This window comes from Genypterus blacodes, unplaced genomic scaffold (genome assembly GCF_046128005.1).
Source record: "Genypterus blacodes isolate CSIRO-AG114 ecotype Tasmania unplaced genomic scaffold, CSIRO-AGI_Gbla_v1 ptg000076l_1, whole genome shotgun sequence".
Taxonomy (NCBI): domain Eukaryota; kingdom Metazoa; phylum Chordata; class Actinopteri; order Ophidiiformes; family Ophidiidae; genus Genypterus; species Genypterus blacodes.
In genome coordinates this window covers 6,682,476-6,696,202 of record NW_027466885.1, presented here as the reverse complement: position 1 = coordinate 6,696,202, position 13,727 = coordinate 6,682,476, and the positions used below count along the sequence as shown (strand labels likewise).

The window sequence follows — 13,727 nt, the reverse complement described above, 5'->3', positions numbered from 1 at the left end:
CTCGGACCCACGCTGCGTGCGTGTGTATGTGTGTGTGTGTTTGTGTTTGAGGGAGGGGGGGGGCACAGCAGCCTCTGTAGATAAGTGCTGGTAATAGAACAGAATGAATTCTTATCACAGAGATGGGAAGGCCATTAACCTCAGCTCCTACTTCTCTCTCCCTCTCTCTCTCTCTCTCCCTCTCTCTCTCTCTCTCTCTCTCTCTCTCTCTCTCTCTCTCTCTCCCTTTCTTTCCCTTTCTTTCTTTCTTTCTTTCTCCCTCCCTCCCCCCTCCCTCCCTCTTCTCCCTGATGTGGACCTGACAGGGTCACGTTGGCAAGCGTGTGTAATATTTCCACTATGTGTGTGAGTCTCTCTCTCTTTCCCTCTCTCTCGCTATGTGTGTGTGTGTGTGTGTGTGTGTGTGTATTGCGGCAGCCGCTGTGCAGACTGCCCCGTCGGCCAGATGTTTATAATCAAGGGGCTGGATAAATATTGGACGGAGAATCATAAAAGAGCAGGAAAAACAGAAAATGGAGAGAGAGAGAGCGAGAGAGCGATGGAGGGGAGATGAAACAGAGGAGAGGAATCTTCTTTTCAAATTATTGCTAAATCCCTCTGTAAGCTCGCCGTGCCGCCTCCACAATTCACCTACTCAGCTTAAGGTGATTCAAACAGCCGAAATGCAATATGGCTGTTGTGTAAGATGCAGGTGTGTGTGTGGGGAGGGGGGGGGGGTACAGTAGGTGCGTTGCTTTATTGTATAAGACCAGGCAGGTGGCAAATTCTTTTTGCCGGCAAAGAACCTTTTGAAGCCATATTTGTGTGTGTGTGTGTGTGTGTGTGTGTGTATGTATGTGTGTGTGTGTCCAGTGAAATAATTTTGTATATGCAATTTAAGAATCCTTAACTCCGCCCCCATCTGAAAACACGCCCCCTCATCTCAAACAACAAAAACAAGACTTTCTGTACACACACACCTTTAATCTTGCCTATGATTATTCATACTTTTGTGTGTGTGTGTGTGTGTGGGTGTGTGTGTACACGTGTAAGTGTAAGAGCGGCCGATTGGAGCGAGAGAAAATACAACGAAGCGTCTCGGGAAGTCGTAATTGACAACAACAAAGCAAATTTGGTGCTGCTGATACAAGCAATTTTCCTTAGGTTTTTATAACGCAAAAAGTCATTTTTTCTTTTTTCCCCGCCTCAAGCTGTCAGTTCAACTTATTGACATTCACACGAGCAGCACATTAAACCTGACGTCCCATTGTCTCCCTCTCTCACACACACACACACACACACTCCAAATAGATTTTTTTCTTTTCTTTTTTTCTTGCTGGGGTATTAATAAATTCTTGGGCGTTTTAAGCAATAAGCTTTAGGGGGCGGGGCCGAAAACACGTGTGTGTGTGTGTTTACATGTAAGCGTATGGGGCTTTGTGTCTTGTTTGGGATTTGTACAAGCGTTCTATGTGTGGGTGTGTGTGTGCGTGTGTGTGCGTGCATGTGTGTGTGTGTGCGCATGCGTGTGTGTGTGTGTGTGTCAGTCCTTCCCAGGCCCTGTGCAGGAGCTGTAGCCCCTCTCCACTGGGTTGATGTTTAGTATTTTAGACATGCTACATTAACAACATCTGGTTAAGATCTAAATGCTTGTTAAACGCGCTGAAATTTGGAGGGGGTGGGTGGGGTGACGGGGGTGTGGGGGCAGGAGGGCGGGAGGGTGCGGTGGAAAGGTACGGGGAGAGCGAGCGGGGAGGGGGGGTAAAGAGGGAGAGCAGGGTAAATAAAGATTTGAGGGGTGAAAGAACGGGAGGGAGGGAGATCAGTAAGTCTGTAAGGTTATTACTCTGGCAGTATTACCACTGGCCCTTGACTGTGTGTGTGTGTGTGAGTGAGTGTGTGTGATGGTGTAACGTTTCAAAGCTTTCCCCCTTTAAAACCTGGAGGCCAAACTAGAGCCACGCGCGGCGCAGGAATGTGACATCACAGGGGCCTTATTGCTCTCTTTCACACACACACACACACACACGCACGCACGTATGCACGCATGCACGCACGCGTACACCTAAACACACACACACATACACACATTCTCACAGGGGACATGAGCAGAGTTGTAAGAAGAAATCAACGTCAACATCACGGCTAAGCGGCGGAGACGCGGCGGTCATTGGTGTTACACAAAACATTAAGGCGCCATTACTTCCACAGATACAGCAGGAAACCGAGTGCAGGAGTACTTTAGGAGTATTAGGAGGAGTATTAGGAGTATTACTGATAGTATCTCTGATCGTACTCCAACATCACAGCCACGTGAAGATAAAACGCAGCTGTAAAAGCAAAACAGTCGCATCTCGGTCGAGGCTGTTACAGCATTTCTCATATATTTCTTATGAGATTTTCCTCCGCAGCAATTACGCTCTCAGCTTCTGTGATTTAACATTAACAATAACGTGGCAGAATCACAGGTTTTTTTTCCCTCTCTTTTTACCCCTTTTAATGAGCGCCATAGCATCCCCGAGGAGGCAAATTAAAGGCAAAGCCAAGCCTGAACCCTTAATGAATTCAGCCATTTTTGGAGCGTCGGTGTCCAGTTGTTCCCCTTCCCTTCCCCTCGCCGCTGCCGCAGCACCGCCGTGCGACTCCCGAGTCCTCCACCGGGCACATAATGACCCCGGCATGGCGGTTATGGGTCCTTAGGGGGAGAGACGGGAGGGGGAGAGAGTGGTCTCAGAGCAGGTCATTATACAGCTGGAGGGCACACACACACACACACACACATCCTCCACTGACTCCATCTCCCATATGTCTCTTCCTCCCTTCCTTCTTTACAAACATCTCTATCCCACCAATCCCGCCGCTTTTATCTGCCATTTTTGGCGGCACCTTATTTTTCGTCCGACTCGTTCTGCGTTCCTGATCAAGAGTCACGTAATTATTCTTCCTGGCCGCTAACGGTTAAATATAGGCCGGCGTTGGCTGCGCAGTAATCGGACCCAGGGTCTGTGGTTTGCTCCAGCTCACCGGCCGGCTTTAATGTTCCGACCGACCCACATCAAAGAGAGTCCCACCAGGCTGCCAGAATCACACACCCTCCACAGCCTGACCCGCTCCCTTTACGGCTATGTGTGTGTGTGTGTGCGTGTGTGTGTGTGTCCGTGTGTGGGTGTGTGTGTGTGCACAGAGGCGGAGGAAGGTGACTGTGAAAGTTTTGCTCTGTGCGTCCTCTGGTAGCGATTAAGCTGATGGTTAAGAGTCCCTGCTGCAGAGCTCGCTCTCTCGCTCTCTCTCTCTCGCTCTCTCTCTCATACTCACACTCACACTCACACTCATGCCGACTCGCATGCAAACACATGCAGCCACTGTCTCGCTTGCCTGATCAATGACACACATCCGCACACTCACGCACAAGAAAGGCCAACACGCACACACACACACTGTCCCCCTCACACACGCGTGCACGTACACATGCACACACTCGTGTGCTGTCAGGGTCAGTCAGAGGGCAGACGCTGCGCTGATGTATTGAGAGAGCTCGTCTGGGAATGTCCTCGATGTGGAAACACATTCCCTGCGCGCGCACACACACACACATACACACACACACCACAGATCTAACAGACTAGAAGGGGAAAGGAGTGAAAAAACACTCTGATGAGGCCCAGATGATCTCCCCTCCTTTTCCTCTCTCTCTTTTTCTCCTTCTTCACCCACTCTTCACCCTCGTCCTTCCCTCTCTGTTCATTGTCTCCGAATCCTCCAGTGTCCCATGCAGCTACAGGTACAGTGCCCCCTAGAGGCTACTGGAGACAATGTTCCAGCAGATTCTCTTTTATTCTCCTGTGACTACCACTACTTATATATGCAGGATGTATATTTAGTTTACTGCATATTCACTTCAACAGCATATCAACTTATATTAAACATGATGTGCTTGATATATTACATTATTATATTTCATGTTATCATGAGAACATTAAGTATAAATGAGATATTTAGATTTTATTTCGACATATTTTAATCGGTGATGTCGTTCAATCATTTTTCTATTTTATTCGATGGTTCAAAAAAAAGTGAAATAAGGCAAGACAAAACACATCAAAGGTTGAATATTGTATGTTTTTCCTGTTTTTTTCTATGAAAATCTAAATGACGTTTTAAATTTTAGTTTGATCTTTCATCATGAGCTTGTTGTGTGTGGTCGCTCTTTGTTAGTTTCAGTTTTTCCTCCCCCTCTGGTCGATTTGTCCTGTTTGCTTTCCCTTGGCACCGTACAAAAGTCAAGTGTAGAGAAAAGATAAACCAATGATGAAGGCCTTTCACACACACACACACACACACACACACACACACACACACTGACACAATCGCACAAAAGGTGGAGAGAATTAAAATACAAAGATGGACGCCGCAGCGCCAGCAGTGAAAATTGCAATTTCTGCAGCCCGGGCGCTCTCGGCTGACAGGAGATATTTCATCCCTGTTGTCACCGACGTATTAATAAAACATCAGGAGCAGAGTGCAGTCCCAATCTCACACACACACACACACACACAAGGACGCACACGCACACCTTGACACCGAGCGTACACACATGCGCAAATTGCTTACAGCGCTCACCAGAATGTGCAAACGCAAAAATACTGACAGTGTTCATGAATGCAGGCACACACGCACACACTCAACCACAATATTCCTCCTCAATCACATGCCAGCGTCTGCCATGAACATTTCATGCTGTATATAATGTCCACTTAATGTGTTGGCACTTAAAGCTACGGCGCCAGAGCCGCGTCTGTGTGTCTGTCTATCTTTGTGCGAGCGGCGTGTGTCTCTGTGTGTTTGTGTGTGTGTGTGTGTGTGTGTGTGTGTGTAAGAAAGGGTTAATCATATCATGTTTCCACGGTGGGGGGGAGTGTGCAGACCCGGTATGCTCATGGTACAATGGCCAAAGTGATTGTATGCAAATGGGGACTGACCTCAATGCACCCTTTGCCTGATTTCTATGAATGTGACTGTGTGTGTGAGTGTGTGTGTGTGCGTTTTGCAAAATATGGTTATTAAGGCAGTGCAGGATTGATGAGCACAGCTCTTTTACACACACACAGACACACAACACGCTATTTCATTCTCTGCTGGAGTAAGGGGCTGTGGTGAAAGAGATCCCCCCCTTCCCCCCACATTTAGAAGACATGAAATTTTTAACGGATTTTGCTCTCCCTGTGTGTGTGTGTGTGTGTGTGTGTGTGTGTGTGTGTGTGTGTGTGTGTGTGTGTGTGTTAGAGAGAGAGAGAGAGAGAACATGATACTGTGTGTATGATTAGTTGCTTGTGTGCAAGTGTTTCTGTTTGATTTTGCATTTGTGTGCTCACCCTGAGATGGAGGAGGGTACTCTGTGTGTGTGTGTGTGTGTGTGTGTGTGTGTGTGTGTCCGGTTATCTGGCCTCTCTCAGACTGCTCAAAATTCATTACAAAGTGACATCAGCCCAGCCGGAGACAAATGATGGCTGGATGAAAGGGAGCGCTGGGGCTCGGCTAGGATTAGTGTTAGCTTGTGCTGGCGACACATATACACACACACACACACTCACACACACACACACATAGACAACACACACACCTACACACACACTTTAATCCACTGGCAGAACACTGCAGATACACAGAATTATCAAACAAGGGGCTGAACTCTCTGAGATGGGCAGGCTAATCTGCTAATAGTGCAGAGCTGCACGTGTGTGAGCGTGTGTATTTATCTTTGTGTCTGTGTGTGCATATGTGCACACAAATTAGATGTATTTCCTTTTTTTAGAAATAACTTCCCATTTTTTAATACGCTTAGAGAAAGGCACAGATATTAGAACCAGAAATGACATATTTTCTCCAGTTTTGGTAAAGTAAAATGCATTCCTCTGTGTGTGTGCGTGTGTGTGTGTGTGTGTGTGTGTGTGAGTGTGTGTGTGTGTGTATGTATTTTAAGATACTGCCATGTTTGTAACCTGCAACAATAATCTGAATGAATTGGAGAACATGAAAAAAAGGCATTTATGGGAGATTAAATGATTTAGTAATAGAAGCGTAGGAACCAAAGTGCCTGACGCAGTTGTTCCCTGTAGGACATATTTTCATGGCGGCTGTGTTATGGTTCATGTCAGAGCTATTGAAAACCCAACATGTCTGCGCTCGGTCACTTGAGGCGAGACACAAAGTAAACTTCATCTCAAAATACACTTTGAAATAATAAACATTACATCTGCTAAGCTCAATATTTTTACAATGCCTCTAAAAATCACGATTCACTTTCTGACAAACTCATTTATACCTCAGTGGAGATTGTTGCGCTTTTTAGTCGCCATGTTTGTAGCATTGGTGTCCTCTAAAGTGCACTGTGGGTAATGTAGTTCTTCCCTTTGTGTGTTTACAGAGGAGACTGGCGAGGACACCGAGAGGCCGCCTCAGTCCTGCTCCAGGCCTGGACTCAACCTCTCAGAGCGAGACGTAACCGAGGCCCGGAGAGCTGAGCGTGAGTGCACACACACACACACACACACACACACACACACACACACACACACACACACACACACCTATGAAACCTACATTTCTGCCTTTCCCTCCTTCCTTTCTTCCTTCCTTCCTTCCTTCCTTCCTTCCTTCCTTCCTTTCCTTTCCTTCCTCCCTCCATCCTTCTCTCTGTCTGGCAGATAAGGTTCTAACATGTGTGTGTAACATGTGAACGCTGCCGACTAGCCTCCATGTGACCCGCTTTAATCGTTTCCATCTGACAGAGAGAGAAAAGGGGAGAGAGGGAGAGGTAGAGAGAGAGAAAGAGAGTGAGAGAGAGAGAGAGAGGGGGGTATAAGGAATGGGTGAAGAAGGGAGAGAGAGAGAGAGGGGGGGATAAGTTGAGGGTTGTGGATATTACCAGCCGATGTCCAGGCCCCAGATTATTTTTTAATCAAATCAGTTTGCGTGCTTGTAATTTATAAGCGCCTTGCATTAATCTTTCCTCGTTCTTGTGCCCTCTCCGATGACATATTAATTTTTCATAAGCGCAGGATTAGATGGGGTAGGGGGGTTGGGGGGCCTCTGTATATGTTTTTCTAATATTGCGTCGCATCCCTGCAACCCTTAAATGAGTTTTTTCTTCCTGCGCCCTCCCTTCCTTTTTTCTCTCCTTGTTCTTCTTCTTCTTCTTGTTCTTCTTCTTCTTCTTCTTCTCGCTCTGCTGTTGGAGGCTCAATCCATCCTTTAATTGTCGTCCAATCTCTGACCCCATCGCCGGGCGCCGCTGCGGAAAAATAATAAAAAAAAGAGAGAGAGAGATAGGAGGGCAAAAGAGAAGAAGAAGAAACGGTTTATTCGCCAAAGAGGGGGGGAAGGGGGGGGGGGGGGGGCGGCTTGTTTTCTGTTGTGTTGTGGTGGTGGGGGGGGGGGGCTCTGCGGCGCGGCGCGGCACGCGGCTGTGGTCCGGGCAGCCCGGCTTTGTTAGATTTGATTTACCCAAATAAGAATTCATATGGTCTTTTTATGTATGAGATGGAAATCTATTGCTGGGGATGAATATTGCATGTGGTCTCCCTCTCTCTCTCTCCCTCTCTCTCTCTCTCTCTCTCTCTCTCTCTCTCTCTCTCTCTCTCTCTCTCTCTCATTGCATGGGGTTTTGTCTCCCCCCTAATGTCTCTCCTCTTCCTCCTCCTCCCTCCGCCGCAACCTCGCGCACACGCACACCTTCCAGCGCCTGCCCTCTATCCATCTCTCCCTCCCTGCCTCTCTCCTCCTCCTCCTCCCTCCCCTAGCACGCCATACCTAGCTCCATAATGTGAGGCTCAATGAGGCAGAAGGAGAGCTGAGTGAGGCTGGGGCCTATTAGTTTAGCCAGTCATCTATCTTTCAGCTCTATCTCTCTGACAGGCCCGTCTGACGGACCGGCGGGGGGAACCACCATCCGTGCGTTCGCCGCCGCATATTACCGCCGGTGTCATTTAACACCACCGCACACATGCAAAACAGCACACCGGCAGCCGCCCCGGCCCCTGCTCAAGTTCACGTTGTCAGAAATCCATTCAAATAAAAGCGAAAACCTGCATGTTTTCCTTCTTTCCTCCTTCTTTTGTGGGTAATTCTGTCTCAGAATGGACCCGAGGTTCAGCTGCCGAGTTCCTCCAGGAAGCCAAATATAATGTTGCTGTTAGGTTTCAGTGTTTTATTTTTGCTTTCGGATTAAAAGAGCCTTCAGAAAGGGGAGCCAGGAAATGTAAAAAGGGAGCCTGGTGTGTCGGCGTGTTGTTATGCTGGGGTTACCATCAGAGACCGCCCTTTGTTTTTGCTCTCTCATCTTAAAGTAGGCAGATTTAGCTGCTCCATTCTCAGCTCCAAATCTCTGGCAAGCTCGCACCGCTCAGTGTGTGCATGTGTGTGTATGTTAGGAGATCTCCAGGGAAGAGATTACAGTGTGACCAAGGGAGCAGTGTGTTTGTGCACGTCATCTCCAAGACTGAGATCCCTTAAACAAAGAGGGTCAGATAGATCGAGAGCGAAAGTGAGAGCGAGAGAGAGAGAGAGAGAGAGACAGAGAGAGAGAGAGAGAGAGAGAGAGAGAGAGAGAGAGAGAGAGAGAGAGCGAGCTTTTCTTCTTGCCTCATTTACATTGTCTTTTTTAATCCCATGTCACTTTAGATTAATTATAATCCATATTACATTTTCCATGCAAATGTCCCTGATGTGGATTACTTCCAGATAGCTTTGTGCCGTGTGTGTGTAGATGGCGCATGTCACCGCGGCTCAGGGGCCCACTTCTTATAAATAACCAACCAAACAAGAACCCGGCATGGAAATGAGCCTGTCAGGCAGCTGGAGGAAATTACAGATCCGTACCTGCTTGAAATTAGCAAAGAAATTACTCACTGTTTCTCCCGTCCAACGCTGTGTATTAATTCCGTGTACAATTTTGAAATGCGCAGATAACAGGGGGAAATGGAATCGCACGCAAACAAGATCGGATGTTAAATATTCCATACCGGCTGAGAATTTCCTCTCTCTTTTTTTCAAATTTGCATGCTTCTCGTTCGCCCAACTGGCTTCATTCCCGCCTCTCCCAGATTGAAAAACGCACCGAGGATATTTGCATGTTTAATTGCGAGCCGGCGGCGGCGCTTTTGTGCGCGTGTTTGCCTGGGTTTCCTTTTGTAATGACAGCTTGTTGAACATCTCGGGCGATTTGTCAAACGTGACGAGACAACGTTGCATGTTGTTTCGTCTCTCATTAAAAAATGCTGAGCGGGAGGGAAAGAAAGGGGAGGGGGGGGCTTGTAACAATAACGCAAACTATCAGTCAGCTTCTCTCTCCCCCCCCCCCTCTCTCTCCCTCTCTCTCTCCCTCTCTCTCTCTCCCTCCCGGCTACATGGGGGCCTGCTGAGTGCGTCTGTGGGAGTTTGGGGTTCAGAGTGTGTTGCTGTAATGTTATCAGGTGACTGGGGGTCGGCCTAATGCCTAACCTCTGAGCAGGAGGCCAGTAAATCATGCTGCCTGGCCCTCCCTGGCCTGCTCTGGCCAGCTCCCCTCCTAGATTTACTGCTCCGTAACCTTAGCCAGTCTGCCAGGGCTCAGGACAGCTAAATTGAATACTAAATCCAAGCTGCCGCCACCCTGCCTGCTCCCTCTTAATTGACAGTTTCACCCCCCCACCCCCCACTCTCTCTCTCTCCCTTCTGTGTTTATGTATTTTCCCACCCGAAATGAAATGTCAGGAATGGAATCTGATTGTTTCACTGCTTGTAAAAGAGGGGAGGTGGTAGTGGTAATGATAATAATAATAATAATAATAAGAGAAATGATTGCGTAAGGTAGGATTGTTTTGAAAGCGCGCTCAGAGATTGGATCCCGACGCTGCGGTGGGCTCCATGTACAGATAGAGCCATTCAATGATGCGCTTTTTTGTGTGAAAATCTCATTTGCTTGGTTCAGTTTGTACAAAATGTCTCAGCCTCTCAGACAGAAAAGGGCAGATTCTAAAATGAGATCTGCGGGAAAACTATTAGCTGTGATGGCATTGACGCTCCTGCGGTCTTTTGAGGAACAATTCAGGGGAGAAATATCCGGAGGTGTTTGGGAGCTCCGGGCTTCTCCGCTCTCCTGTCGGGCCTGTAGTTATTCTTCTCCCTCTGCCTCTCCCTCCATTACTCTGTACTTCTCTCCATTTGAGCATGCACTTGTGTGTATAAGTGTGTGTATACGTGGCTCCCTAAACACCATTGACAGTTGCAAATAAAGATGGGTGGTGAGTGTGCCGCTCTCTCCCCCTGCAATGCAAAAAGGGGTTGAGTGTCATAAATCACCTTTTGATTTATCTAATCAAGCAAGGTCCTGCCGCATGCAGACATTTGTCATTGGTGAAGGCGTGGGGGAGGAAGGGGAAGGGGGGGTGGGTGTAACGGGCCGGTGTCAGGTTTATTCTGCCCCTCTGCTTCACTGGGCTGCAGCTGGTGGAGCCCACATAAGGATGGAGGGAAGGTGGGAAGGGAGGGGAAAGAACAGGGAGGAGTGGGGGGAGAAAAAAAAAAAGGACACAGTCATTAAGTGTGGGGCGCAGACTGGGAGACAAAGGAAAAGAGGAGAGAGGAGAATCTCCCACTCCTGCTCTCTGTCATTATTCCTCTAGTTTATTAGTTCTCTGCCCAGCAATAAAGGGAAGAACACGCCGGATTAGAACCGCAGCCAGATTAATATGCTATTTTCCGTGCTCAGCTCGTGCCAGACGGTATATATATTTGTGTTCCACGTGATGAGATCCTTGGAGGACAGTCTACATTTTTTAATGCAATTCTATGCCTCAAAACAACTTTATTATTCACTCACAGGACTCGCCATTTAAAGCTCCTAAGTGGCAATAGAGAGAACTGCTCTCTGAACATTCAAGGTTACCCGACTGTTTTTCTTCGCTTGAGTGTCATAAGTGTTGATGAAAGCACTAGGTTGAAGATGAATTTCAACCAGAAGGACAGATCTTAATGCTGCGCACACACACACACACACACACACACACACGCGCGTGCGCACGCACGCACACACGCTTCGCAAACGTACATTTACATCCAGTATGACAGTAATCAATGGTGATGTGCAGACTCTTTCCCTGCCACATTGTAAATGTGTTTGCAGCCTCTTGTCCGACAATCGCCTCATCTCCTCTCGCTGGGATGTAATTTAGTTGCAAATTGACTGGAAGATGGGGCCAAAAATTGAAAGTTGAAATTAGAGATGGTCATAATAAATACAGGAGGCGGGATGGAGGCTGTGGAAAGGTCAGGTGATATGACGGGCGCTTCCAGGCTGGGCTGATCTGGCCAATGGAGTGTCAGAGGCCTGTCATGAAACACATAACACGCGCACGCACACACACGCGCGGATGCAAGCCCTGCAGGGGCCATCACAGGCAGTGGAGACGAGATTACCTCGCTATTCTGAGCTGCAGAGCAATTCTCCGATGTTCTTGGAAATTCACATTGTGCCCTTGTGTTTCCTTCCCTCTTTCTTTCTTTCCTTCTGTCTGTTCGTCTTTCCTTCTTTCTTCCTTTCCCTCTTCACCCCCCGCGCCCCTCTCTTGTCACTTTCCTTGACAGGCCAATATTTCAGGCTCCAGATATAGGGGATTACAAATAAAATAAGTGGAACGCCTACTTAATGCAACAGAATTAAAATGCATGAACGGGCCGGGGGAATTGATATGCGCCCAATACAAACACGAGCCACAGAATAATATGAAATACAAAATGTTTTTTTTTTCAAACCACCCCTCCTCCCTCTTCCCTGTGTATCAGTGCTTTGATTTCCCTTTTTTTCCATTTGTGCATCTAGCGTGAAGCGTTGATTCGCAAGACTGAGGCTCACATATTGCCTTGAGTGACCAGATGAGGGAGGGAGGGGCGAGGAGGGGGTGGTGCGATGGCTTAGAGAGAGAGGGAGAAATAGAGCAAGGAGGAGGGGAGGGGGGTAGTTGCTGTTACTGTGTCTTTGTGTTGTGCCGAGTGGGTAAATTGCAGTGGCAGAGTATAGCGGGGCCTGTATCTGAGGATGAGGCTAATGAAAGATTTATCAGCGGCTGCAGCATTTACTAAATACAACCAGAGGCTGAACTCTCCGCATTGAGCCCTGCTGTTAACGTCACACAAGCTTACACATAAAAAATAGGCACACACACACACAGACACACACACACACTGCCACTGTACCACCAGCCGTGACCAAGCCACGAAAATTTAGCATCCTGCACAGACAGAGAAGCAGTCGAGGCGGCTGGGGAAATGTATATGAACTAATGAAGTGTATAATATTACCATAACATTTAATGTATGTCTTGCTGTGATAATGAGCCTGCCTGAGTTTTCTCCATTTCACATGTCCTCAGGGCAGGGACACGTCAGTGTGTGTGAATGTGAATAATACAGTCCACGCTTGTATCCGTGCTTATTCAGGTTTTGGTGTCAAATCATTTCTTAAATCATCATCTACGCCCCACCAAATATTAATTTGGTTGGCTTTGAAGGTTATTGAGCCTTTGTATGTGTGTTATTGATTGTTTGGCCATTTTGTAATGTAACAACAACAAAAGACATTTCAATCAATGCACCCCCTTAATTGTGAATTTCAGTGTTATTTGTAAGTGAATGTGTAACGTCTAAGATGCTACAGTATATTTAAGTATTAGTCCTATATGGTTCCAATTTAATGCTCTTTCTGTTTCTTTTTTATATATGTCGCATCAAGACCTTGTTTTAGTATTCACATAGTTCTGTCTATTACAAAAACAACAATTTCCTGAAATTCACAATTTCTGATCTCTAAATGGTAGATGATGATTCACTGCCTGTGTAGCTGAACATTGAATTGTCATAAAAATGTTTCTGTAAGCTAATAATGCCAACATTACACAAACACAGACATGCAAACTGCAAACATAAATAATTATGAGCTATTAGTTGATGAATCACATTAAACTTTAATTACGTTCTTTCTCCCTCTACTTTCACTATCTCCCAGGAGTGAACGCCGCACCCAAAGAGGTCACTGGGTCAAATGTGATGGTTAAACATTCCCTCCTTCCCGATCGCCAGATTGAAAGCCCACCGAAAAGGCCCAAATCCGCCGAGGGGAAGACCTCTGCCAATGAGCAGGTAGGTTTGCGGGATTTTACAAGAAAGCTGACAATTCTGTGTCTCTGTGTGTGTGTGTGTGTGTGTGTGTGTGTGTGTGTGTGTGTGTGTGTGTGTGTGTGTGTGCGCGCTATAACTCTGGGTATAGCACTGTGGATGACCTTGACCTGTTTTGATCCAAAGAAAGCATCTGTGCAGGGCTTTGTGCAGACTTCTGGCAATCCCTGTTACAAATACATTTCAAAACTTTTAAGTCTTGGTTTCAGAGACCTAATGGCTAATTGTGCTATTTCTTCCACACTAATGAAATTTAACCTTCACTGTCAGTGTGGGATGAGCTAATGGGAGGACACTTATCAACTACAAGACGCTGAAATGCTAAGCTAAGCATATAGCATTTGCTGGCGCCAGCTTTCTATCAAAGGGTTAAACGCAGCCGTCCATTCCCTGACAGAGCTCTTTAGCATCAAGCACAGGGGGCCAGTCTTTGTGTTCTTAAGTGGAATACCTGCACTCGCCTTAGGCCTCCCTCCCTGCTTCTTCCCCCCTTTTTGCATCTCTTTAAATTATATGTGTTTTTAAATTAGATTATGAAG

The 13,727-nt window shown here is 47.0% G+C and overlaps 1 protein-coding gene across 1 annotated transcript in view; it reads left to right on the top strand.

Moving 5' to 3' along the window:
* The window catches only part of zfhx4 (zinc finger homeobox 4), a 79,734-nt gene that overhangs the window by 54,280 nt on the left and 11,727 nt on the right, over positions 1-13,727 (top strand). The window contains exons 7-8 of the mRNA XM_076157946.1: positions 6,404-6,502; positions 13,019-13,152. Coding sequence (XP_076014061.1) covers positions 6,404-6,502; positions 13,019-13,152 — 233 coding nt within the window. The remainder of the gene's footprint in view (positions 1-6,403; positions 6,503-13,018; positions 13,153-13,727) is intronic.